Source organism: Myotis nattereri (assembly GCF_964212035.1).
Source record: "Myotis nattereri genome assembly, chromosome: 1".
NCBI lineage: Eukaryota > Metazoa > Chordata > Mammalia > Chiroptera > Vespertilionidae > Myotis > Myotis nattereri.
In genome coordinates, this window is record NC_138075.1 from 57,987,176 (window position 1) to 58,012,933 (window position 25,758).

The window sequence follows — 25,758 nt, forward strand, 5'->3', positions numbered from 1 at the left end:
ACATCTGAAAGACAATAGGACAGACCACACTTTAAATAAATGTTGGTAATAATATGGAGAAATTGGAACTCATACACTGCTAACGGGAATGTAAATGGTACAACTGCTTTAGAAAACAGTGTGAAATTTCTTCAAAAATTTAAGAGTTCTCATGTAACAGTGCTAATGGCTACAGGGCATCTTTCAGAGGGGAAAAAAGTTCTAAATTAGATCCTGTGAATATACTAAAAAAATATTGAACTGTATATTTTAAGGGGGTGAACTATACGGTATGTGAACTTTCTTAAAAAACATACATTAACTTCCTTTGCTCTCTCTTTTAGACATTAGTTCTGGGGGAAGCCAGCTGCCATATTGTGAAGACACTCAAGCAAGCCCACAGTCGGAACTGAGTAAGGCCTCCTGCTTAAAGTCATGTGAGTAAGCAATCTAGAAGTGGAACCTCCTATCCCAGAGAGCCTTCAGATCACTGAAACCCCAACCAACATCTTGACTAAGCAAATCTGAGCTAGAACCAGATAACGAAGCCACTCACTAATTCCTGACTCATAAAAACTGTGAGATAATAATTATTTGTTGTTTAAGCCACTTAAGTTTTGAAGTAATTTGTCACAGAACAACAAATAATAAAATAATTATTTTATATATGCTGGAATATAACTTGTAATTACAGTATTGTTCCTCAGAAAAAATTCAATCCACTTAACAATTTCATTTCCAGTAATCACTGGTATTTTCTCACAGTTTTCTACAATGAAATTCAATCACTATCACACATCATGAAAGAAATTCCAGATAAATTTAGGGGGGAAAAATTCCAATAGATTAGTTAATGTTAGGTAAGCTGAGTGCTATAAGTATCAGTATCAAAAAAATTTAAGGGCACTTATATACATCATCCTTTCAATAAAGCTTTCTTATGCACCCTAATCTTTCTTTTATTACTTTTGTAAGCAGACTCTGTTCCATTCTCTTCCTTCTGCTCTTAATACAAACTGGGAATGGTGGGAGGCCCACTCTAACATTGGTTACAGAGGAAAAAAGGTAAGTCAAAAGAGAGAAAAATACCCAAATCACCAACACATCACTTCTCCAACAAAAAATCTACTATTTCCTACTTTTTCAAATGGAAACTCCTCTGCCTACTTCCTAAGTGTTCTGGCCCCATCTTAACCAATCATAAATATTACACCTTGTTTTCATCAAACTTTTCTCACTGATTCATGTATACCAGGCTCATGCCCTTATTTATACAGATATCCATAAATAGATATCACTTTTTCTCTCTCTCTTTTCACCTTTCAAAATTCTTCACTATTCCTATATAGTGAAAAATCCTTTGACTCCTTTATGTCTTCCATTCCAGCCATTACTGATATAGCTTCTCTAGGTTTGTAGCTTTTAGAGTCTGTACTAAGTAATTTTATACCAACTCAAAACTTTGCTTTATGATAGTTGGTGTTTTTCATGGATTATTTGTCTCTTCCCATCTTGACTAAATTCTCTCTCACACACACTTTAGACTCCCTCATAGCACTAAATTCAGCAAAATATATCTGAGTTGGTTTGTTTGATTCTGAAAGATCACAGTAGGCAGGCAACAGGATATGGCAGCTCAAACAACAGGGATGATTGGGCAGGGCAGGCAAAGAAAGAATTTCTAGATTTTCAGTAATAACTAAAAAATGTCACCAGGAAGTGACAAAAACTGACAGAACTAGGCAACTCAGATATCTCTGACACAGATTACCAACAAGCGTCATGGATCTAAGAAATACAAAATTATATTTAAGAAATACATACAAAAGAACACTAGAATTCTTTTTTAAAAATGTATGATTTGAGAGAAAAAGAGAGAAACATTGACTTATTATTCCACTTATTTATGCATTCTTTGGTTGCTTTTTGTATGTGCCCTGATTGGGGATTGAACCCACAACCTTAGCATAAAATGATGATGCTCTAGCCAACTGTGCTAACCAGCCAGGGCAGAACACTATAATTCTCACTAAATTAACTGAGTAAACAATTCAGTGAATATGTGAATAAGTTTTCTCAACTTTTAAAATATTAAAAATACCATTTAATCTTTATATTTTACTATTCCAGACTATAATAAATTGTTTTAAGTCTTAGATAAGTATTTCTTCATAGATACATACAAAATTATTTCTTTCTGAAATGTTACCCCATATATTTTAACTTTCTAACCTGCAAAGAGGGTTTTACCAGTCAGCATTTCAGCAAAGATGCAGCCTGCAGCCCACATGTCAATGGCTTTAGTATAATTATTAGGAGAAAGTAAAAGACGCGGAGATCTGTACCATTTAGTAACCAATCCTTCAGAAAGATGACCCTGAAAAAGAAATAAAAATATACTTTAATTTTTTACTTTAGCAGAAGAATAGTACATAAAGAATCCTGGATCTACAAAACAAACAAAAAATAACCATAATTGTGATATCCTAAAATATTATTGATTCTAAGCATGTCTTCAGGTGAGGATAAAAAGTAAAAAGGTACTGTATTATGTAAAATTTAATATAAATAACTAAAAATTCTGCCACAATACATAAAGGAAATACAAAAGTACATATTCCTAATGATGTATATCAATCAAGGTCTGTCTGAGCTGGCTTTCCACATACCTTATGGGAATAATGGGGATCCATGATCCGCGCAAGACCAAAGTCACCTATCTTCAGCACCAAGTCTTCAGTATTAATGAAAAGATTAGCTGGTTTGAGATCTCTGTGCAGTACGTTTGCAGAGTGGATATATTTGAGCCCACGTAGCAGCTGATACATGAAAAGCCGGGCATGCTCTTCCAGTAAAGGGCCCTGCTCCAGCACATTAGCCAAGTCTGTCTCCATGTACTCCTGAACAATGTAAACACTGTTCAGTTCGGTAAGAGAGCCCACATCATCTGTTAACTGGTTTCCACTAGGACCAAGAATTTCAAACACTTTCACAATGTTATCATGGTCAAGTCTTCTAATGATTTTGATTTCACGTAGAGCATGTTTGACACTCTGGGGATCAGTAAGGACAATTTTCTTGATGGCTACTCTTTTGTCACAGTCATTGTCTACAGCAGAAAAAACCAAACCATTGCCTCCACAGCCCAATGGTTTTAAGTCCATATACCTAGAGCCCAGATCAAAACCATGAATGTTCATGAGACTTTCAAATTTCTCTGCCATTTTGAAACCCTACTATTGCCTTTTCCTTTCGAATTGTTGAACTGTGTAAACAAGGAAGAAAACTGGCATCAAAAGGATCTTTCAAAAAGGGAGAAGAAAAACAATTTTGCTTCCACAGCAAGATGGTTTCTTGATGTTCATTGCATATGCCAACCAGGCCCGTTGAGTTCCCCTTGGATTTAAAGCTCAAAAAGCTCTCCTCATATTGAGAATTAAAAAGATTGGAGTACTCATAGTTCAAGAAAGGGGCAGCAACTCTGCAGACATTTAAAGAAAACACTCGAGAAACTCAAACGGAATGAAATGACATACTATGCACTCAGATTTACTGTGCTAAACGATTTAACATTTAACAAAAATGTGAATAAATATGCACACAACAGGCTTCTATGAACATTCTCCTCACAGTGCAGATACATTCAGTGTTGGACTGGTCCTGAGCAGCATCGTTCTAAGGTGCTGGTAAGCACTATTTCCGTTTTGCTTCTTGTCTTCCTTTGTTGCTGTATATTTCAACAGGAAGCCCTGGCAGCTGTTGGTTAACAGATGTCTTTTGTTAGTGATCAGGTGGCTCCAGCTCACCACAATCACAATCAAAGCTACCGTCCATCTTACTCTGATACAACCTAGGAGATGAGAAAAAAGAATAGTTACCACTGCAGAAAATGCTCTTTTCTTCAACTCTACAAAAGGGGGCAGGGAGGGTGGTCAGGGAATGCCTATCTGATAAGGTGGTACTGGAACAAAGCTCTAAAGGAGGAAGTATGGGAATGGGTGGACCTTAGGGTTGCTATGTGAGTGTTCCAGATTAAGGGGTTAGCACTGAAGGTGAGTGTGTGTCTCATGTCTAAGAAACAACTAGAAGGTCAATGTAGTAGCCATTTAAATGTATATGCAAGTAATACAGCCTAATCCCTAAATGGAAAGGGTTACTATTGCTGACTTGATCTAAAAGGTGGCACAGGTGCAATATTCCTTTATTCAAAAGGTCAATCATCTACTTTTTTGTTTTGTTTTTGTTAATCCTTGCCCGAGGTTATGTTTCCACTGATTTTTAGGGAGAGTAGAAGAGAGAGGGAAAGACGGAGAGAAACACCAATGTGAGAGAGACGCATTGATTGGTTGCCTCCTGCATGCCCCACGACCAGAACCAGGAGCCTGAAACCAAGGTACATGCCCTTGACCAGAATTGAAACCAGGACCCTTCAGTCCACAGGCCCATGCTCTATCCAATGAGCGAAAACTGCTAAGAAAAGGGTCAATCATTTAAAGACAACGAGAAATTGTATCAAGTATGAAATAAAGCAACTCATTCTGAACATGATGTGACAATTTCCAATCACCTTCAGCCGTGACTTAAGAGAACCACTAGGACTTTCAAACACATCAGCTGCTTCACGGTAGTAAAGCTTCTGTACAACAGATAATCTGGCTTAATTTCTCACCTGCTTCATATTCCTACATACTCTACATGTGGAAATACAAGAATATAAAAAATACTAGAGGCCCGGTGCATAAAAATTTGTGCACTGGGGGGGTGGGGTGGGCGGGGGGGGGGGGGGGGGGGGGAGTCCTTCAGCCCGGCCTGTGCCCTCTCATGGTCTGAGACCACTCGGGGGATGACCACCTGCTGGCTTAGGCCCGCTCCCTGGGGGAATGGGCATAAGCTGGCAGTCAGACATCCCTCTGGCAGCCCGGGAGCCCTCAGGGGATGTCCACTTGCCAGCGGGGAGCAGGCCTAAGCTGCAGTCGGACATCCTTAGCACTGCTGAGGAGGCGGGAGAGGATCCCACCACCACTACTGTACTGGCAGCCATCAGCCTGGCTTGTGGCTGAACAGAGCTCCCCCTGTGGGAGCGCACTGACCACCAGGGGGCAGCTCCTGCATTGAGCATCTGCCCCCCTGTGGTCAGTGTGTGTCATAGTGACCAGTCATTCCCAGTCGTTCTGCTGTTAGGGTCAATTTGCATATTACCCTTTTATTATATAGGAGTGCCTGGCTAGCCTGGGTGAGGGGCTGATGGCTGTTTACAGGCTGGCCACAGCCCCTTCAGGGTGGGGGGTCCCCCCTGGGGTGCCTGGCCAGCCTGGGTGAGGAGCTGAGGGCCGTTTTCAGGCCAGCTAAGCCCCCCAGCGGGGACCCTCACCCCATGAGGGTGTGGCCAGCCTGGGTGAGGGGCTGATGGCTGTTTGCAGGCTGGCCACAACCCCCAGCCACCCAAGCTCCCAGTGGAGGCTGGCTGGAAGCAGGTATCTGGGATTTATTTGTCTTCTATAATTCAAACTTTGTTGCCATGAGTGGAGGCCACAGCCGGCTCAGGGCTGGCGGGAAGCTTGGCTTCCTCCATCGCCCAGGCAACCAAGCCTCCTGCTAGCTCCAGTTCCGTGGCTGCTGTCCGCCATCTTGGTGGGGTTAATTTGCATATAGTCACTCTGATTGGCTGGTGGGCGTGGCTTGGGGCATAGCAAAGGTACAGTCAATTAGCATCTTTGTCTTTTATTAGTGTAGATATAGCACTTGCTCAAAGTGAGCAAATCTTCAATTCTGAGAAATCAACAAACATGAAAAATTATGTGTGAAAGAGAAATTGATAATATTAAGAACTCAGGGACTATTTAACAAAAATTGATACTTACTATCCCTGAGCTCTTTTAATAAATGAGTGCTTCTTGTATCTGCTTAATATTATGAAGGACAGCAACAGCATAACAGCTTTCTTTGTTTTACTATAACAGAGATGCTTTCTTCAGTTTGCAAATTTTTGTCTGCTTCTCAGAAATCAGAGAAAAAAAAAGAAAACAAGCAGACTCCTAAAAATTCTGTAGCTTGTCAGTCAATTTGTAGTAAAACATTTAAAAGTTAATGTTTGCAAATTAACTTTTGAATTAAAAAAATACTTCATATTTTAAAGAACTTCAATATGTCCCCTTGTTAATTTTTTCTAGTTGTATACCTGTTGATACTTCCTAGATACTACCAAATATCCTAGAAAAACAGTATTTTTCAAAGGTTCCAGTACTTCTGAAATATTTTTATTTCTAGTTTCCACATGAAGTAGAATGTTTGCCCCTACCGTTTTGCCCTAATATAGATAATTCCTTAAAGCTCAAGTTTTAAGTTTTTTATAAATGCACATTTTTAAGTCAGTTCTATAGACTTAACATAAGAACAGTAAAATCTTTAAGTACTCTCTTAAGCTTCTAGTTCACTAATAGAGCAATCACAGTCCAGCACAAATAGCGCTTTGTCAAAAACGACACCACTATTATCTGACAGAACAGCACTATCGTAGGAATTGCAGCCATGAGAGTGAGATCTCGCCTCAAGAACCCCTTCCCATCCACATCTGCCCTCTTTAAATTTTAGTGAGACCAAGCATCTCAGATCAGAAACAAGGGTGAAAACACCTTCTCAGAATCTCAGTGACTGATCTCCACTCACAGGGGTAGAGGGTGGGTAAAAATTCATCTCAGGAAAGGTAGGAGTTTGTGCCTATGCTGAGAACTGCAGTCCTCACGGATTCAGATGATGACAATACTAGTACTGAAAGCCTTGAACAGACTTCAGAAATATGAGACCATTCTAAAAAAGAAGGTAATATTTATCAACAAAACTGTAATTCTACTACAAAGTGAGGACTACACCAATAAAACTGGGGAGAGGGGAGAACCCATTATGTACAATGACAGTATTTGCACAGTTATCTGCCTCACTGTTCTGTATTCTTCAAAGTTCTTCAACATCCTTAACACCAAAAGCTACTGGAGCATCTTTTCAACCAGGAGCTTGAAAAGTAAGCCCACCTTAATCAGTAAGTTGGAGGTAATATTATATCTCTGCATGATAAAGTGGATCCAGTAAAGCAGTCACACTCATTCAGCAAGTATTTGCTAATTTATATATTATGTGCTTGTCAGTATACTAGGCACCAGGGATAAAATCTATCTATCTATATATATAAAAGCCTAAGCTACTGTTACGACCAAAGGACCAGAACAACCAGTTGACCAGTTGCTATGATGTGCACTGACCACCAAGGGGCAGATGCTAAACGCAGGAGCTGCCCCCTGGTGGTCAGTGTACTCCCACGGTCAACCAACCTCCTGCAGTCCCTTCCCCAGTCCGGCAGGCCCCGTCCAGCAGCCAGCAGGCCCTGGCTGGCAACGGGCAGGCTCCCAGCCCCCGGCTGGCATGCCCCAACCAGCAGCAGGCCTGGCCCTGATCGGGACTGGGCAAGACAGCCCCAATAGGCCCTGATCACCAGCCAAGCCTAGGGACCCCACCCTTGCACAATTTTGTGCACTGGGCCTCTAGTCTATAATAATAAAAGGGTAATAAGCTAATTAGACCGGACATCCTTCCTGATGTCATTCCAGATGTCCTTCCTGACAAAGCCGGGGCCAGAGGGAAGCTGGCTGGGGTCCCAGGTGCCTGTGGGCGGCCAGAGGAGGGAAGCAGCCCGGGTGCCTGCGTGCAGCCGGAGGAGGAAAGCCCGGGTCCTGGAGGGAAGCCGGTGCCGGAGGGAAGCCGGTGCTGGCAGCCAGGGGAAGGAAGGCCCACTCTTGCACAAATTTTCGTGCATCAGACCTCTAGTGGTAACTATAAACAGACTTGAGCCCTGCCCTCACGAAGTTTACCAGTACAAGTATGGTTGGAGACAATAAAGTAACACAGGAAGAAGAGGAATGCAAAGAGGACACAAGTGCTACTAAGGAATGGCACAGGATGCTATGAGAGCCTACACTGGGAGATCTGACCTAATTAGAGATCAGGATGTATGTGTGCTCTAGGAGCCATTCCAAATCCTGATCTCTCCAACCATCTCCATCTTTCACATCAATCATGCAGCTCCTTGGCATCACTCCACTATACCAGCAAACTACTGGTCAGAGTATCCTCCAAGCACATCAACAACTTTTAGAAATGTCCCATTATACCATTTTCTCTACCATCTTTCATGTTTTACTTCATAAAAGCAACATTCAAGGCTTACACTTAAGAAAGATCTGGGGTTCCACATCATGGTGTACTTTCCACACACTTCAAGAAAAGAAAAAGAAAACTAAGATGATACATTAACTTAAAATGACCCTTCCCAGCATCCTTCCCATTTCTTTACCTCCAAATATTACCCATTCCTACCAACCTCAGTGCTGATACTGTGTTGCTTGGAGAGAGAGCTCTAAGTTTTAATTAGCTGGGTCAATGTTGTTTTGTTTGTAACAATTTGATTAATAGAATGAAGTACAGAGAATGATTTATAAGACTGAAGTTGGCTTTATGCTTTACCAGTGATCTTTTTTCAGCGATCCACCATAAGAAGGAAATAAAAGCTCTCTATATAGCCCAGGCTGGGTATCAGCTTCCTAAGCTTGCAAGACAGTTCCCTGGAACTACGCTAAACACAACTGTCTCATCAAGCATTCCTTTCTTCCCTAAATTACCTCCTGCTTTCTTGTCATTTAGCTTAGCCCCCAGACCAAGAGAAATACAGGTACTCTGAGTCAAGCCTAAGTGTATAAAGTAAAGTTATAAAATGCAAAAGAAATAACTTCGCTCTGTCCCATCACCTCCATTCTATAGAAAATGGATAGTCTTTCCCTCTTATCCAGTTACAACTTGGCCTGGGTCAGTCAGTAAGGGAGCCTGGATGTGCAAAGCAAGTTTGAGATGAGGGCCTTATGCATAAACAGTTACTTTTCTGGTTCTCTCCTCCATCTTCCACCCTGCATCTTCTCAGGATAAATGCTTAAATGGGTCATCTGGCCTGATCAAACTCACTGACAGCTCTCCCCCTCCTCACTCTTCAACAGCTCTTGCCTATTTTGCTCTTCTCCAGCGTCATCTGAGTAATTTGAGTGAAATGGAATCCAGCCAGCCTCACATCTTCTCAGCCAAAACCCCAGCTGCTATTGGGGAGAAGGGAAAGGCTGAGATCTACTTATATTCACCCAGGACTGACTCCTAACCCTGGCACAGAGAGGTGGTGTTGCAGCAGTCACCCTTCCCTAAATTCAAGTCTCAAGATCTCATTAAAGCTACTAAGTTTCTAGGGCAGAGAAGCCCAAAGGCTACGGCTTAACTGTTTGCTCATATGCATTCTTAACAAAGCCCTTGCTCCTAATGTAGAATAGTCCTAAGAGTTATCAGGAACCCCTCTCAGGATTTGGACCTAAAACAGCCCCAGAGTGCAAATCAGTGTCAGTGAATGATCTTAGAAACCTGGGATGGCAGGGAGAACCTTAAAATTAAAACACCAAAGACTAACAGGCTTTGCCTACTATCAGGAACTACTGCTAGCTATTTAAACTTTCAAAGTCAAAGACAGATGATTACATAGCGGCAGCAAGCAAAGTATCCAATTTTTAAAAACTTCTCTTCCAGCCCTGGCCAGTGTGCCTCAGTTGGTTAAGCATCCTCTCATGCAGCAAAAGATCACTAGTTCCATTCACAGTCAAGGTACGTGTCAGGATTGCTAGCTCAATCCCCAGTAGGGGGTTGTGAAGGAGGCAGCTAATGATGTTTCTCTCTTTCAATTCCTCTCTCTAAAATCAATAAAAATATATTTTAAAAAACCACTTCTCTTCCATTTCCAACTTCTTTTTTAAATTGCCTGAGTCTTTACCTAAATACATTTTAATTTCCTCTGACCTTAAAAGGCCATCCTATCCAATGAAGAGGTAATATGCAAATTGACCATCACTCCAACACACAAGATGGTCAATCCATGTGGACACAAGATGGCCGCCAGGGGAGGGCAGTTGTGGGCGATCAGGCCAGCAGGGGAGGGCAGTTGGGGGGGAACCAGGCCTGCAGGGGAGGGCAGTTGGGGGTGACGAGGCCTGCAGGGGAGGGCAGTTGGGAGGGACCAGGCCTGCAGGGGAGGGCAGTTAGACATCTATCAGGCTGGCAGGGGAGTGGTTAGGGGCAATCAGGCAGGTAGGCAGGCGAGCGGTTGGGAGCCAGCAGTCCTGGAGAGGGTGCAGGCTGGGCTGAGGGACAATCCCCCCCCCCCCCCATGCACAAATCTGTGCACTGGGCCTCTAGGCCTATCTAATAAGGCCAGACTATGCAAATTGACCATCACACAGTAACAAGATGGCTGCACCCACAGCTAAGGCCGAGTTACCGTAATGAGCCTTAATGAGCAATCAGCAGGGACCTGAGGCTGCGTGGCACTGGGCTGGGGCAGGGGACCTGAGGCTGCGCCCCCCGCCTGGTAGGGCTTGACAGGGGACCTCAGGCCATGCTCCACGCCCTGGTGCTGGGCCAGGGGCCCTCAGGCCACGTCCCGCGCCCCAGCGCCAGGCTGGGGGACCTCAGGCTGCATTCCCTGCCCCGACACCGGGCCAGGGGACCTGAGGCCATGCCCCCTACCCGGAGGCGCTTGACAGGGACCTCAAGGCGTGCCCTCCCAGCCTGGGCCAGGGGACCTCAGGCCGCGCCCCCCGCCCTGGCGCTGGGCCAGGCCACCTGAGGCTGCGCACCCCCCATCCGGTGGGGCTTGATGATGAGGGTGGGGCCAGCTGGGTCTGGATCTCACCCAATGGGGGTGGGGCCAGTCAGGTCTGGGTCTCGCGCAACTTCAAGGAGCACGTGGGTGGGCAGGAACTTGACTCTGGTTCCTGTGGCACACCCCAGACTCTGACAGGAGGAAGATTTTCATATACATTTTACTAATTTTCTTTCATCTCTGATACTTCTATTATAGAGAAAGGGCAAATAGCAATATTAAAATATTTCCTCTAATTAATTCCCTTTTAATGTGCACAAATTTCATGCACTGGGTCACCAGTTATAAAATAAATGCCACTATGCTTATTTTGATGCTCTTATCTAGTTGCTATTTACTCTAGGGTATCCATATTGGAATATCAGAACTTTACCAACCAGATAAACAGAAGAGTCAAATAATCTCTAAAGACCCTTCCAATTCTAAAAGTTGACGAAAGCACAGTACAAGTTTTTTATTTCATGGATTTGTTTCTTCACAAGCATGTATTATAGTGATGCACTCAAACTGGGGCAATGTTCAACCACTCTACATTGAACATTAAAAAAATCCCTTCTACAAAATTAAGGCTAGAAATTTAAAAATAATTATAATAACCTTTCATCCCATCTTCTTCTTGCCCAAGCCCTCACTACTGACTCCTCTCCTAACATTAAGGAAATATTGGAGCAAATATACAAGCAGGAGATATGCAGATAGCCTCCTTCTTCAAGTACCTTTAGACATCTAAGAGTCCAACAAGATGAAAATATAAATTTCTGTAGCAGTCAGGATAGGTTAGTAACAAATAACCCCCCAAAATCTCAATGACTTGGCCCGACTGGCATGGCTCAGTGGATGAGCATCAACCTATGAACCAGGAGGTCACGGGGCATATGCCCAGGTTGTGGGCTCAATCCTGAGCAGGGGACGTGCAGGAGGCAGCCAATCAGGGATTCTCTCTCATTGTTGATGTTTCTATCTCTCTCTCCCTCTCCCTTCCTCTCTGAAATCAATAAAAATATATATATTTTTTAAAATCTTAGTGACTTACTAAGTCTTGCTCATGCAACAAGTCCCACAAACTGTAGAAGCGGTTACCATCTCTACCATTACTACTCAATGTGCCAAAAGCAAAGAGAACATGGAAATATCTCACTGGTACCTAAAGCTTATATCCAAAAATGATAGACTTCACTCTATTCAGATTTTATTCACCTTTGGTCACATGGTCACACCTACTTCAAGGGAGTGGGAAAATGTAATCCCAACATGGTCCCAGAAGCAGAAAAAGACAAGATGTTTGAACAACTTTGAGTAAAACAGCTTTAATTCTTCTATCCATCCATTACATTTTTATTCAAAAAAATCTTATTAAGTGCTTACTATATGCCAGGCATTGTTTTAGGCATTAAGGTATAGCAGGGGCTAATCAAAAAACAAAACAAACAACAAAAAATTTAATCTCAAAGACTGCATAATCCTAGAGCACTGTAGTAGATTCCTCCCTGTTCCACTAACATTTCTTTCTCCTCTCTTTTTTTTCCCTTTTTTAAAAAAAGTATATTTTTATTGATTTCAGAGAGGAAAGGAGAGGAGAGAGATACACAAACAATGATGGGAACCAATGATTGGCTGCCTCTTGCATGCCCTCCAGTGGGGATCAAGCCTGAAACCGGGGCATGTGCCCTGACCAAGAATGGGAACTGTGACGTTCTGGTTCATAGGTCAATGCTCAACCACTGAGCCACAATGGCTAGAGTCCTCTCTTTTCTAATAGTCCTCTCTTTTCTAATTTTCCTTCCCTTGTCTTTTGCCATCCTCCCCAATCTAATTTAATTTAATCCCTATTCTTCAGATACTCTGATCCTCAATTTCCAGAGCACCATTCCCCTCCTCATTGTTTTAACTATTTTAAAATAAAAAGTTTGAGACTAAGTAGTTTTATTGACATTTTCTGAGCATAGTACCTAGTACTTAGTAGGCAACTTAAAAACTGTGCTATGGCCCTGGCTGGTTTGGCTCAGTAGACAGAGCATCAACCTGCAGACTCAAAGGCCCCGGGTTCAATTCCGGTCAAGGGTACATGCCCAGGTTGCAGGCTCAGTCCCCGGTGGGGGCCATGCAGGAGGCAGTTGATCAATGATTCTCTCTCATCATTGATGTTTCTATCTCTCTTTCCTTCTCACTTCTCTCTGAAATCAATAAAAAATATATAATTTTTTAAAAAACTACTATGCCCTGGCCAGTGTGGCTAAATGGTTAATGCGTTGGCCCATGGACCAAAGGGTCGAGGGTTCGATTCCCAATCAAGGGCACATACCTGGGTTGCAAGGTTGATCCCCGGCCCTGGTCAGGGCATGTGCAGGAGGCAATCAATCAATGTATTTCTCTTGCATCAATATTTCTCTCTGTCTTTCCCTCTCTCTTCCACTCTTTCTGAAAATCAGTGGGAAAATATCATCAGGTGAGGATTAAAAAAATAATAATAAATAAAAAGATAATAGGAGCACAAAGTGCTAGAAAGGGGTAAACTGAATCATGCAATCTTAAGGTTTATAGTACTGGTGAAGTAGCTTTATGATTTAAAATAGACTATGGTAAGTAATGAAAGGCTAACAGGTTATCTTCAAATACCTTCTCCCTTTTTTGATCGTTATGTTTACTTAATCACATGTCCATCAATGGAGAGTAAAGGAAGGAAAAAATCTAAATAAATCACCAATTTTAAGTAATGATTTATTTTGCCAAGCAGTTTTGATATACTTTTACATCAATCATACAAACTAATACATTGCTATTTAAAAACCATACATTCACTGACAATTCCAAAGGAAATGGAAATTAACCAAGTGAATCAGGATACATATATGTATTTTAACTGAAATAATTTCAAGGTGCTCTACTTTCTGCTTTAAAAGTATAGAGTTTTAAGATATTAAAAAATTGTTGTGGAACATCGCCCCAAATCTAATTTGAGGATATAAATAACATATTTGATACACAGTTATCCCATGTTATAAACTATTATAAAAGCAATTAATTTTTTAACATTTGTTTATATAATAAAGGAAGTCATTTTAAAAGACTAACGGATAATAGTAAACTTCATTAAGAATTATTATGGCCCTAGCTGGTTTGGCTCAGTGGATAGAGCGTCAGCCTGTGGACTGAAGGGTCCCAGGTTCGATTCCAGTCAAGGGCACATGCCCGGGGTTGCCAGCTCGATCCCCAGTATGGGGTGTGCAGAAGGCAGCTGATCAATGATTTTCTTTCATCACTGACATTTCTCTCTCTCTCTCTCCCCTGCCCCTTCCTCTCTGAAATCAATAAAAATATATTTAAAAAAAAGAATTATGTATATGTAAAGCTTTAGACAAATATATATATGTGTGTGTGTGTGTGTATGTATATATATATATATATATATATATATATATATATATATATTATTATGTATGAAGCATTGTGCCAGGCATATACTCTTACACTAAATTCTCCTAACAACATTGCAAAATGGGTCTTAAGATCTTTATTTTAGAAACCTTAAATAATGCATTCAAGATCACACATTAGTGAGAGAGGCAGGATTTGAATCTCAGGTTTTTAAACAAAGCCCATGATCTTTTCTCATGTAATGATGTAATTTTCTAATTGACAAATACAATACACACATATACACACACCCAACCCTTTGAGAGTAGAGTGTATTTCCTACAGGACATTCTTCTGCATAACCAAATACAATCATCAAAGTCAGGAAATTCACACTGGTATAATACTCAGATCCTATCTAATACTACTAAGTGTCTGCCACTGTACCAATAATGTACTTGAAAGCTAAAAAAAAACAAAAAGAAACCCAGTCCAGAATCATGTTACATTAACTACAATGCAATCTTTAGCATATTTTTTCCCCTTTAGAAGTTTAAAGGAATCAAATTATTTTTTATAGTCCACAAAAATTTACTGAGCACTTGACATGTGCAAGGCACTGTTTAATGGCACATTGGAGAATAAGACAATTAAGGGTTCTCCTCGTTCCAAAGAGTTTATATTCTAAGGAAGATTTAACAAGTAAACTAATAACCTAATTTAAGTTTAGCCAAGTGTTATGATTGGATGTCTGGGAAATGGCCTTCTAAGGAGCTGAAACCCAAATGAGAAGGTACCAACATTGCTAAGAGATGGGAGAAGACAGAATTTGGTATTTTGAAGGAAAAGAAAAGATGCCAGTGTAGCCACAGCACCTTGAGGAAAGGGTGTGGGAACTAATTATGTATATAAAAAGCTAAGCGACCATCCAACTGGCCAGTAGGTACAACGCACACTGACCACAAGGGGGCAGACGCTCAATGCAGGAGCTGCTGAGCTGCGGTGACTTGGCAGTGGCGGTTCTCGGGTGACCAACCCCGGAACCAGAGAGGAGGGAGCCAGATTCTGGGGTGCGCCACCTGAGAACTGCCCTCTCGCAATCTGGGACCCCCTCGGGGGATGTCAGAGAGCCAGTTTCGGCACAATCACTGCAGGCCAGGCAGAAAGACCCCACCTGCTGGAAGGACCCCGGCTCACTCCGAAGACGCCCTTCGAGCCACGGTGCCACCCCAGGAGCGGCCAGCCAGGGAAGGATCCATGAGAGGTTGGCTCCAAGGTGTGTTTGGCCCATCTTGCCAAGCCCCACCCCGCCGGCCACCTTCTAATTAATTTCCTTTGAATGTGCACAAATCCATGCACCGGGGCACTAGTATAGAGATAAGGCTGGATAAGTTGAAAAGAACACATGAGGCAGGATCCTACATTTTATAACTAAGCGATAAGGAAAACTATTAAAGGCTTTAAGCAATTAGTATGGTTTAATTTATATTTTTAAAATTCTGGTGACTGGAAAGAGAATGAACTGAAGATAGTTTAGTGAAAGTAGAGACCAGTTAAAAGCTACTTCAGTAGGCCCATGAGATGATGGCTGAGACTAGGCTGGTAGAAATGAAGATGTCAAACAGGAAATAAATTCAAATGATATTTTGGAAACCAAGAAAACTTGATGATCGCATACATATGAGTGATAAAGAACCCAGAGAATTCAGGGATAACTCCTAGGTTCCAATTACTGAGATGGAGAAGACTGGAACAAGAAGAATATGGGAGAAAGGGTTCTAGTTTGTAAATGTTAAGTCTATTTAGATAATGTCTATTTAGATAACTGAGTGGTAATATCAAGCAGGCAACTAAATAACGTGTCTGGAGTTCAAACAAGAAGTTTAAACCAGAAACATAAATTTGAGAATTATCCACATGCACAGTGTATGTAAAACAGTAAGTTGAAGGAGACCACATAGGGAAGGAATTTAGAAAGAGAAGGAAAAACAAAACAACCCAGGACTAAACTCTAAGATATGCCTATACTTAGAGGCAGGAAGAGGAAAGAAGCCTCTAAAAAAGTATGACAAGAGCCCTAGGCGGTGTGGCCCTATGGTTACAGCTTCTGTCCTCACATCATGGTCGAGGGTTTGATCCATGGCCCAGGTGAGAGCGAGTGCTGGAAGCAACCAATCGATGTGTCTCTCTTACATTGATGTTTCTTTGTCTCTCCGGCCTCCCTTCTACTCTCTCTAAAAATCAATGGAGCCCTAGCTGGTTTGGATCAGTGGATAGAGCATCCATCAGCTTGCGGACCAAAGGGTCCCAGGTTCGATTCTGGTCAAGGGCACCCACCTTGGTTGCAAGCTCCTCCCTGGCCCATGCAGGAGGCAACCAATTGATGTTATTCTCTCACATCGATGTTTCTCTCTGTCTTTCCCTCTCTTTACCTCTCCCTAAAAATCAATGGAAACAAATATCCTCGGGTGAGGATTAGCGCACACACACACAAAAAGTATGACAAGGTATGAGGCAGGAGAAAAACAAGATGACCATGTGTCTCATAAGCTAAGAGAAGCAAGTGAATGGGCAGAAAACAGTTGTCAACTATACTGAAGGCTAGTACAAGATCCTATAATGTGGATTTGGCAAATGTAACTCACTGGTAACCTTAACTAGAACAATTTCAGTGGTGAGATGGTACTAGAAGCCAGTCTGGAGTAGGTTGAAGAGCAATGGAAACTGGAAAGAGTATACAAGACAACTCTTGAAAATTTGCTTAAAAGAACATCAGCAAAATTTAATAATAGCTAGGGGAGAAGAATGTGAAATCATGAGAGGATTTATCAGCGATTTCTACATCTGCACTAACCAGTATGGTAGCCAACAGCCATAGCCACATATGGCTACTGAACAACTGAAATGTGGCTACCATATTGGACAGTTTAGCTATAGAGCACATTTGTATACTAATAACAATGACCCAATAGAAAGGAGAAAATTTATGATGAAGACGAGAGATGGGTCCTTGAGAAGTCAAGAAAAGGAATCCAAAGCACAAGTGGAGGAATCCACAAGCAATAAACACAAATGAAGCAAGACACACAATTCTAGTGAGCAATGGGAACCAACACGACCTAAAACCAGAATATGTCTTAAACTTGGCTGGAATCTTAAGCATAAGACTAAATTACAGAAGGCTATAAAAGCTATGCAGTAGGGGAAGAGAAGGTAATTCATACTTATGGAGTACCTATTAACCTATTAAGCGCCAGGCATTTTCTGTGTAACAAATTATTTGTTATGCAGAACCACTACCATGTACAAGTCTCATTTTACAAATAAGAGCATAGATGTCCGGGGTGGGGGGGGGGGGGGGTGTCAAGCAGCTTCACTGAAATCATACATATAGTAAATGTCAAAAGTTGGACACAGGCCAGTCTGACGTACTCTAGGGTTAGAATCTTCCCACTGCATAAGGTGGGAGGTTAAGAACCACTCAATGTTTCTGTACCTGGAATAAATAACAAATGACATATCAATCTGGCAACTATCAAGTGCCAACAAGCCTGGAGGTACTACTAGGCCAAGAGAATAACTGTCCCCTCAAAGCTCTCAAGATAATGAAGAAACACTTATTTAATGGCTATTTTTAATTTTTTAATCCAAGTGAAAATAATTTTATTGAGACAAAAGGAAAAATATACATTCTTGTAACTGATATTATCTACTTTATTGAACACAGGAGTATCAATCAGAAAATTGGTACTGCTTTAATTACTAAAATAATATTTGGGCATACTAGAAAAATAGGTAGTTAGAAACCTCCCATCTCTCCAATTTATAAATGAAGAGGGAAATTATTAAATTGAGCCTAATCAGTTATTAAATTATAGCTTAGATTATTTTAAATTTAATGTGGGTAAAGATCACCCAGATCTGTGCTGTCCAATATGGTAGCCACTAGCTATCTGCAGCTGTTTAAATATAAATTACAATGAAATAAAATTAAAAATTCAGTCCCTAAGGTGCACCACCTGCAAGTACTCAATAGTTATATGTGGCTACCTCATTGGACAGCACAGAACAGAATATTTTAATCATCACAAAAACTTCTATTGGACAGTAATTATATCCTCAATTTCCCTCTTGACTTTTTTCAGGAGGGCCCATTAAAAGGGCAACTCAAGACCTGAATTTTCCCGCCGAAACCGGTTTGGCTAAGTGGATAGAGCGTCGGCCTGCGGACTGAAAGGTCCCAGGTTCGATTCCGGTCAAGGGCATGTACCTGGGTTGCGGGCATATCCCCAGTAGGAGATGTGCAGGAGGCAGCTGATCGATGTTTCTCTCTCATCGATGTTTCTAACTCTCTATCTCTCTCCCTTCTCTCTGTAAAAAATCAATAAAATATATTTAAAAAAAAAAAAAAAAGACCTGAATTTTCCAAATCGGTTACTAATCAGCTGAGCAACTATGTATACATCACTTAGCAGTGCTCCCAGAAACGCACATTTGAATCACCTGCAAATCTTATTAAAATGCAGATTCTAATTCGGTAGGTCATAAAACGGGGTCAAGATTCTGCACTTCTAACAAACTCCCACCATGCTTAGATCTCTCTGCACCTTTGTTTCTTTAGCTGTCAAATGATGTGCCAGGGGCAAGATAATGTCCTTGACCCTTTTGGACAGACTAAGGCTTTATAGTTTTATGGCTGTACAGAATTACATGCACAGAGACTTCATACTCTCTGCAGAGGTAGGCTCTTTCCTAAAGTGAATGCTAGAGTTCTAACAATTTCTGTGATACCATTGTTTTTTCATGAAAAGACATAAATTTAAATGGAAACCGTTGTTTGCTATATAAACCTTTGATCTCTGTACAACTTTTCAGAAATGGATTTAAAAGGCTGGCACATAGGAAAGACAAACTTTTTAAAACTATTAGAGGGGCACATTCTATTTTCTAACGATGCAGTTCATTGAGGGGGGAAAAAACAATGCTGGATGCAGTCTACACTGTTACCTTAAAAGCATCAGCTCCACATGAAAAACAACTCCCTGGAAAAAACCATTAACTACAATAACATTATTGTTGTTTTTGTAAAGTCTCAGTCATGGCTCTGGAGCAATAAAACTGACCTAAATCCCCTTACCACTAGCAGGCTAGAGTAATGTAACAGCTCACAAAACAAGCTGAAGGAGATGACAAGAGGCAGCCAACAATGCCACAAAGAATTTACTTTTGAGGCATCTTCTTTCCATTTTAACAGGAGTTCATGGTTCATGTGGGACTAGGAACAAGGAACCACATAGCAGTGGTAAGGCTAACCATTTCATAAGGCAATATACCTCACTGAAAAGAGGCTAAGATATTCAGTTTGTTTATAAATTCTTAATTATGCACAACAGCTAATTACCTATGATCTTCAAAACACACACAAAGGAAGTACTTGTTCAACCTCTAAGTGACAGAATGCTTTGAAAATCTGTAATACTTTTATACTTGTATTTTTATATTTCTTTTAGTAGGAAATATATTTTAAGGTTTGACTTAAACCTTTTTAAGTTCCTCTATATAAATTATGCAATGCTCTTCCAAAATCTCTCCAAATATTTAATTCACATTAACAATACACTTTATTGCTCACAAAATTCTTCAAATAAGTCATTTTGAGAAAATAGTATACAAAAAGAAGTGAGGGAATGGGGAGTTTTTTCTTTTCATCTTTAAAAAAAGCTCCCAGTCTCAATTTTTCTTTCTTCTCAATCTTATTTTAAGGCAACCTGCTAAACAGTTGCTTTTTAGAATCAGTCAAAATATCTTAATTACCAAATTTCAGTGTATGTCCTAAATTTGGAACTGTACATTCAGCTTATCTTTTTAAAAAACTGATGAAAAACAGTGCCACCCTGGCCGGTGTAGCTGTTGGATGTTGTCCCATGCACCAAAAGGTTGCCCGGTTTGATTTGGGATCAGGGCACATGCCTAGTTGCTGGCTTGATCCCCTGGGGTAGGAGGTATGTAGGAGGCAGGTGACGACCATGGATGTTTTGCTCTCACATCAATGTTTCTCTCTCCCTCTCCCTTCCTCCCTTTCTAAAAAATTTTATATATATATATATAAACAGTGCCTGTAACAATACCTATCTATTTCAAGTTATCTTTGTTAAGCTGAAAACTCATTTAGATCTGGAGAAAGCACTATGTATAATTCCATCAGAGTGGAATGCTCATGTTCAGATGCAATATTTCTGTACCTTTTCCACTTAAAACTAATTTGTAGATTTTATAAAGATAACTTTTACATTTCCAATGAAAACATAAGGTTAATTTCTACCATAAAAGTACTATCTGTCCTTTGTAAATAATCTGTAACAAATCTCTCTCAATAAGAACCAAAGACCAGTTAGGACCAAACATTTAATTTCAGCAACTGACCAGCAATTTTATCTTTCAATACATGTTCCAACACCTGTAGGATATATGATAACCTTTTGAAATGCAATTTAAGAAGCCATCACTTTTTTAGAGAAACTGTGGTTCCTCCTGAGAAAGAGAGAATTATAATGTGGACAGAAACATGTTAGCCTATCATTTAAAAAACTACAGAGTATTAAAAAAAAAAAAAAAAAAAAGCCACGTAGCAGCCCGTGGGCAGGATGAGTCATCACCCAACTCAAAACTTGCAGCACTTCAAGCTTCCTCCTACTCGACCCCATCCCCTTCAGCAATGTACCCGCCTGAGTCAGCAAACCTTTCCATTTTGTCAGTTATGAAATCCCACGAAGCTTAAATGAACTTATGCAAAACACTGCAACACATTTGGGACTAAGACTTGTCACTGGAACATGTGCTTTTTCTACTGCAAAATTAACTGATCTTCAAATCAATCTTCTCTAGATTCTTAATTTACAGAAAGTAATCAAACACTAATCCTCTTTTGTAAATAAGTGACCTTCAAACTATGGTGATATGTAAAGGTTTTTATAAACAATTCTCCATTTCCCAGAAGGTTTTTTTTTCCTTTTAATCTGAATAGTAATTTCTAGATGATAAAAACATGTCCTGCTCAAATCTGGCATTTCCTGGATGACAGCAATTACTGAATTTAGGACACCAGTAAGCAATTTTACAAGTTTCACAGGCAATACTCTTAAGTGATGTAACATGCATGTGTGTGAAAGGACTTTACGCACCTTGACACATAGCAAGCCCTTCCTTCATAAACATGTGTGAACTACTACTCGCTAAAGACATGCAAAGTTTCTTCCACCCAATAAAACACTATTTTTCAAACGTTGAAAAAATCTGGCGTTTCTAAGAGAAACTCTAGAGGCAATCCCCTCTTTGGACCCTCCATTCAGTGACTAGGATTCCTAGTCAGATTACTCTTTCCAGCTCAGTTTCCCAACGTGGAAACGAGAGGCTATGTCCAATCAGAACTTGAAAATATAACAAGGCAGGAAGAATCGAGCAATCAGAAAATTACTCTGAAGCCGTTTGCGCTCCATTTTGTCCCGTTAATTTTTTTCTCAACACATCATCTTGTATGCGTTAAAAAAAAAAAAAAAAAAGTTAATACTGAGACTGACTGTTAAGGGCATTTGTAGCACCGAAGGGAAAAAAAACCCCACACGACTTTTGCTGCAAACCCAGTAGGCTTCCAATTCCACATCACCAGTCCCCGTCACTGGACTTTTCCCAATGAGCAAGCAAGAGAACAACCAGGAAAGGGATAAAAAAAAGATCCTGCTTCCCGGAGCTCCCACCTACCACCTGCCCCAGCTGAGTCTTCCTACAAAACTAGGAACAAAGGACGCCAAAACACCTTTCCTTTTCCGCGCACCTCATCGAGTCAAACGGCAACGCGCGGCGCAGGCCCCCGGCAGTGCACTGACAAAACCCGTTTCCACGGGGGTCCTTTCCCGGCCCCCCGCTCCCCGGCCCGTCCCGGGCGCGACGAAGGCCAGGCTGCAGGAGGAAAAGGGGGATTCCGACTCACGAGTTTGCTGCGTCTCCTGTACGGCCAGACTCAAAACTTAGGCAGAGGACTCACGGCTCTGCGGCGAGCCGGGGAGGTGTGCGCCCGGCGAGGGTGCGCGCTGCGCCTTAGCCGAGGCCGCCGGAGACTTTGCCCGGCGGAGTCAGCTGAGGCCGAGTCACTGGCCTGGGAAGGGGGAGGAGACGCGGGAGCCTTCCGACCGGCAGCGCGCCAGGCGGGCGAGCGTCCGCGCCACCTCCGGCTCCGGGCCGCCCCTCCCAGCCCGCCGGGCCGGGCTTCGAACCCGCGGACTTGGCGAGGGCGGAGGGGCCGCGGCGGCACGCCGGCTTCGGGGCCGGCGGGCGGGCGGGCGCGGCCGGGACCCGCTGCCGGCGAGGGGCGTGCCGCACGGGTGGGAGGGGCGCGCCGGCCGCACCGCCGGCCCCACGCGGGGACCCCGGCCCGCCGGCCCGCGCGGGGACCCGCCGGCCAAGCCCGAGCGGGCGGGCCGGCGGGCGGGCGGGAGGTAGAACAAAAGCGCCTTTGTTGAACGGCGGCCGCCGGAGGGTCACACACAATGGAGGAGGGAGCCGGCTCCTCCGCCGGGCCCGCCGAGGCGCCCTCCCGAGCCGCCCGCGGCGCGCCCCGCACACGTACACACACACACTCACGGGACTCCTCCGACTCATCGAGGGCGTGCGGGGCCCGCGGACAGCCCCCAGGGTCGGCTCCGGTCTCCGGCTCTGCGGGCGGCAGCGGCGTCTCGGAGGCTCCCGCTTTGCCGCAGTCGCCGCCATGTAACCCCGACCCGAGAGAGAGGGAGAGGGAGAGGGAGAGGGGCGGGGCCTCTCGCCGCCACGCCCCCCACGTCACAGGCTCACTCCACGGGTTCCCTCCGCCCCCGCCGCCCCGCGCGTCCGCACGCGCCGGAATTTCCAACGCCCGTGACTGGGCGCGGCGGGGGCGGCCGGAGTCACGCGGGCCCGTTGGCCGCTTCGGTGGGCCGGCCCCGCCGGGGGCTGGCGGGGAGGCGGGCGGACATCTCCTGCTCCGCTCTTGCCCCAGCACAAAAGCACGAAGTGCCAACTCCTGAGGCCCGTTTACTGCGCAGCTACTACGTGCAGGGCCCTGGCAACCAGCAGGAACAGGCCTTGGTCCCTGTCCCCAGGAAGGGCCGGGAGCAGGGCTGGACCTGAAGATGGTGCACTAGAAGGCGCGAGCCCACTTACAGGGCCAGCCTGTTAGAGGGCCACTGCTCAGGAGGCCATTAATTCTGCCTGAGGGATGGAGGAAGACTTCTGAGTGAGGTCCCTAGGGTGACCTTCAGCTCTATCAGAAGGCACTGATTTAACTTGAGGAGGTGAGGGGGAGGGTGCTCCCGCTATGGACCAGTGTGAGCAAATGCTGGGAGCAGGAGAGCCCTGGGGGGGAGGGCGGGGGCGGGGGCGAGGGGGGGGCGGTTTGCAGCAACTGGGTCTAGGTCAGTGGTTCTCAACCTTCCTAATGCTGCGACCCTTTAATACAGTTCCTCATGTTGTGGTGACCCCCAACCATAAAATTATTTTCGTTGCTACTTCATAAGTAATTTTGCTACTGTTATGAATCGTCATGTAAATATCTGATATGCAGGATGTATTTTCTTTTTTTAAATATATTTTATTGAATTTTCACAGAGAGGAAGGGAGAGAGATAGAGAGAGTTAGAAACATCGATGAGAGAGAAACATCGATCAGCTGCCTCCTGCACACCCCCCACCGGGGATGTGCCCGCAACCCAGGTACATGCCCTTGACCGGAATCGAACCCGGGACCTCTCAGTCCGCAAGCTGACGCTCTATCCACTGAGCCAAACCGGTTTCGGCAGGATGTATTTTCATTGTTACAAATTGAACATAAAGCGTAGTGATTAATCACAAAAATAATATGTAAGTATATATGTGTTTTCCGATGGTCTTAGGCGACCCCTGTGAAAGGGTCGTTCGACCCCCAAAGGGGTCGTGGCCCACAGGTTGAGAATCGCTCGTCTAGGCCAATATGACAGAAGAGCTGAAGTGGAGAGAAATACATACTGGGAGATTATGGGAAATACGGACTGGTGCCTAATGGGCCCGCTTGGCTGAAATGCAAACGTATTTTATCGTGGCTTATTGAGTCCAAGGAACCTTGGCCAGGGTTTATGTGAAATTTATGTAGGGACACAGGTCAACATATTTTTTCAGTGACTTAATCACCATTCCTGAATGAGAAACAAAAGTTTGGCAGCGCGTGTCCATTATTATGACCATCTTCAAGCTTCAAGCGTGAGGCAAAGACCACTTCAAAGATTCTCTTGTGTCTTGAAGTTAAGTGGTTGGGATGGGGTTTAAATGTTTTGTATTTTTTATATTTCAAACGCTACCATCCGAGTACCAGGTGTGAAGAGGAGATGGTGAGTAAGACCGGGAGGAAGGGGCCAACCACAGGATTTTGAATTTGTAGATGCAGCCTCTCTCTCTGCCACAAGAGCTCCCCACCTGCATCCCTCACTGCCCCTGCTCGCCGCAGATTCCTGAGACACCTTTCCTCCCTCACCCATCAGTGTTGGATTACCAGGAGGCAGAGGGGAGGAGAGTAAGTAACCAGCACGGTACCTTTCCTCAGGGAGCTTAAGATGCAAGGTCAGCTCCTGACTTCCAACAGAGACCCCCAAAATAACCTGTGGATGAAGCAAAGCCAAGTGTATTGCTTACAGCAGTAAGAGAGACCCCTACGTTGACAGTCTTAGTAGTGTCTCAAAGAGGGAGGTCAAGAGTAGGGTAGTTTGAAGATTTGGTGGATCTGGTTTAAGATAGGTCGTTCCGGCCCTAACCGGTTTGGCTCATTGGATGGAGCGTGGGCCTGTGGACTGAAGGGTCCCGGGTTCGCTTCCTGTCAAGGGCATGCACCTTGGTTGCGGGCACATCCCCAGTGGGAGGTGTGCAGGAGGCAGCTGGTCGATGTTTCTCTCTCATGGATGTTTTTAACTCTCTATCCCTCTCCCGTCCTCCCTGTAAAAAATCAATAAAATATATTTAAAAAAAAAAAAAAAGATAGGTTGTTTCCGTGAAAGAGCACGGCTAAATTTGTTCAGGATGACTGTTCACAGGGAGGGGAGAGTCTTGAAGCAAACCGAGAAGAGTAAACAGTTGTCTGATAAACCCAATAGCGTCATCTTGAGGAGGGGACTATTTATCCTGATGTAGGCGAGATCAGTCAATAGCCTGTTCAGAGAAATGGACTTTGAGGAAGTTCCTGAAACTGCAATTAAGTTATTTGCAACTCCTTCTTGAGCAAGACTTTCTTGAAATTAAAGTCATGTTTATGCAGACGGTTGCATTGTAAAGTATTAGTTTTTAATCCTATTGTGTGGCTGTAAATAGTTGCAGTTCTCAGTAACTTCCCACAACTTCATTGGTGAATAATGAATTCATTTTGGTGGATTATAACCTGCCTTTTCTTCTTAGTGAGATAAGAGCAAAAAACTAGAGCCCTTCGCATCACCCATAACAAAGGGTATATACTGTTTTGCAGAACTTTTGTTTCAATCATGTACCATATTTCAATAACTCTACAATGTCATCAATTGTGATATGCCATTATTTTATGTACTATTCCGAAAGCGAAAATTCTACCAAAATATGATAGCCTATTGCTACATCCTAATTTCAGATTTATTAAAATTGAGAAAGTATTTCTTAAAATTA

The 25,758-nt window shown here is 43.1% G+C and overlaps 1 protein-coding gene across 1 annotated transcript in view; it reads right to left on the reverse strand.

Annotated features, from left to right (window-relative positions):
* Positions 1 to 22,853, reverse strand: part of MAPK6 (mitogen-activated protein kinase 6) — a 34,942-nt gene extending 12,089 nt beyond the window's left edge. The window contains exons 1-3 of the mRNA XM_081095279.1: positions 22,709 to 22,853; positions 2,649 to 3,829; positions 2,212 to 2,356 (exon numbers count right to left, since the gene is read on the reverse strand). Coding sequence (XP_080951405.1) covers positions 2,212 to 2,356; positions 2,649 to 3,203 — 700 coding nt within the window. The 5' untranslated portion in view covers positions 3,204 to 3,829; positions 22,709 to 22,853. The remainder of the gene's footprint in view (positions 1 to 2,211; positions 2,357 to 2,648; positions 3,830 to 22,708) is intronic.
* Between the last annotated feature and the right edge of the window lie 2,905 nt (positions 22,854 to 25,758).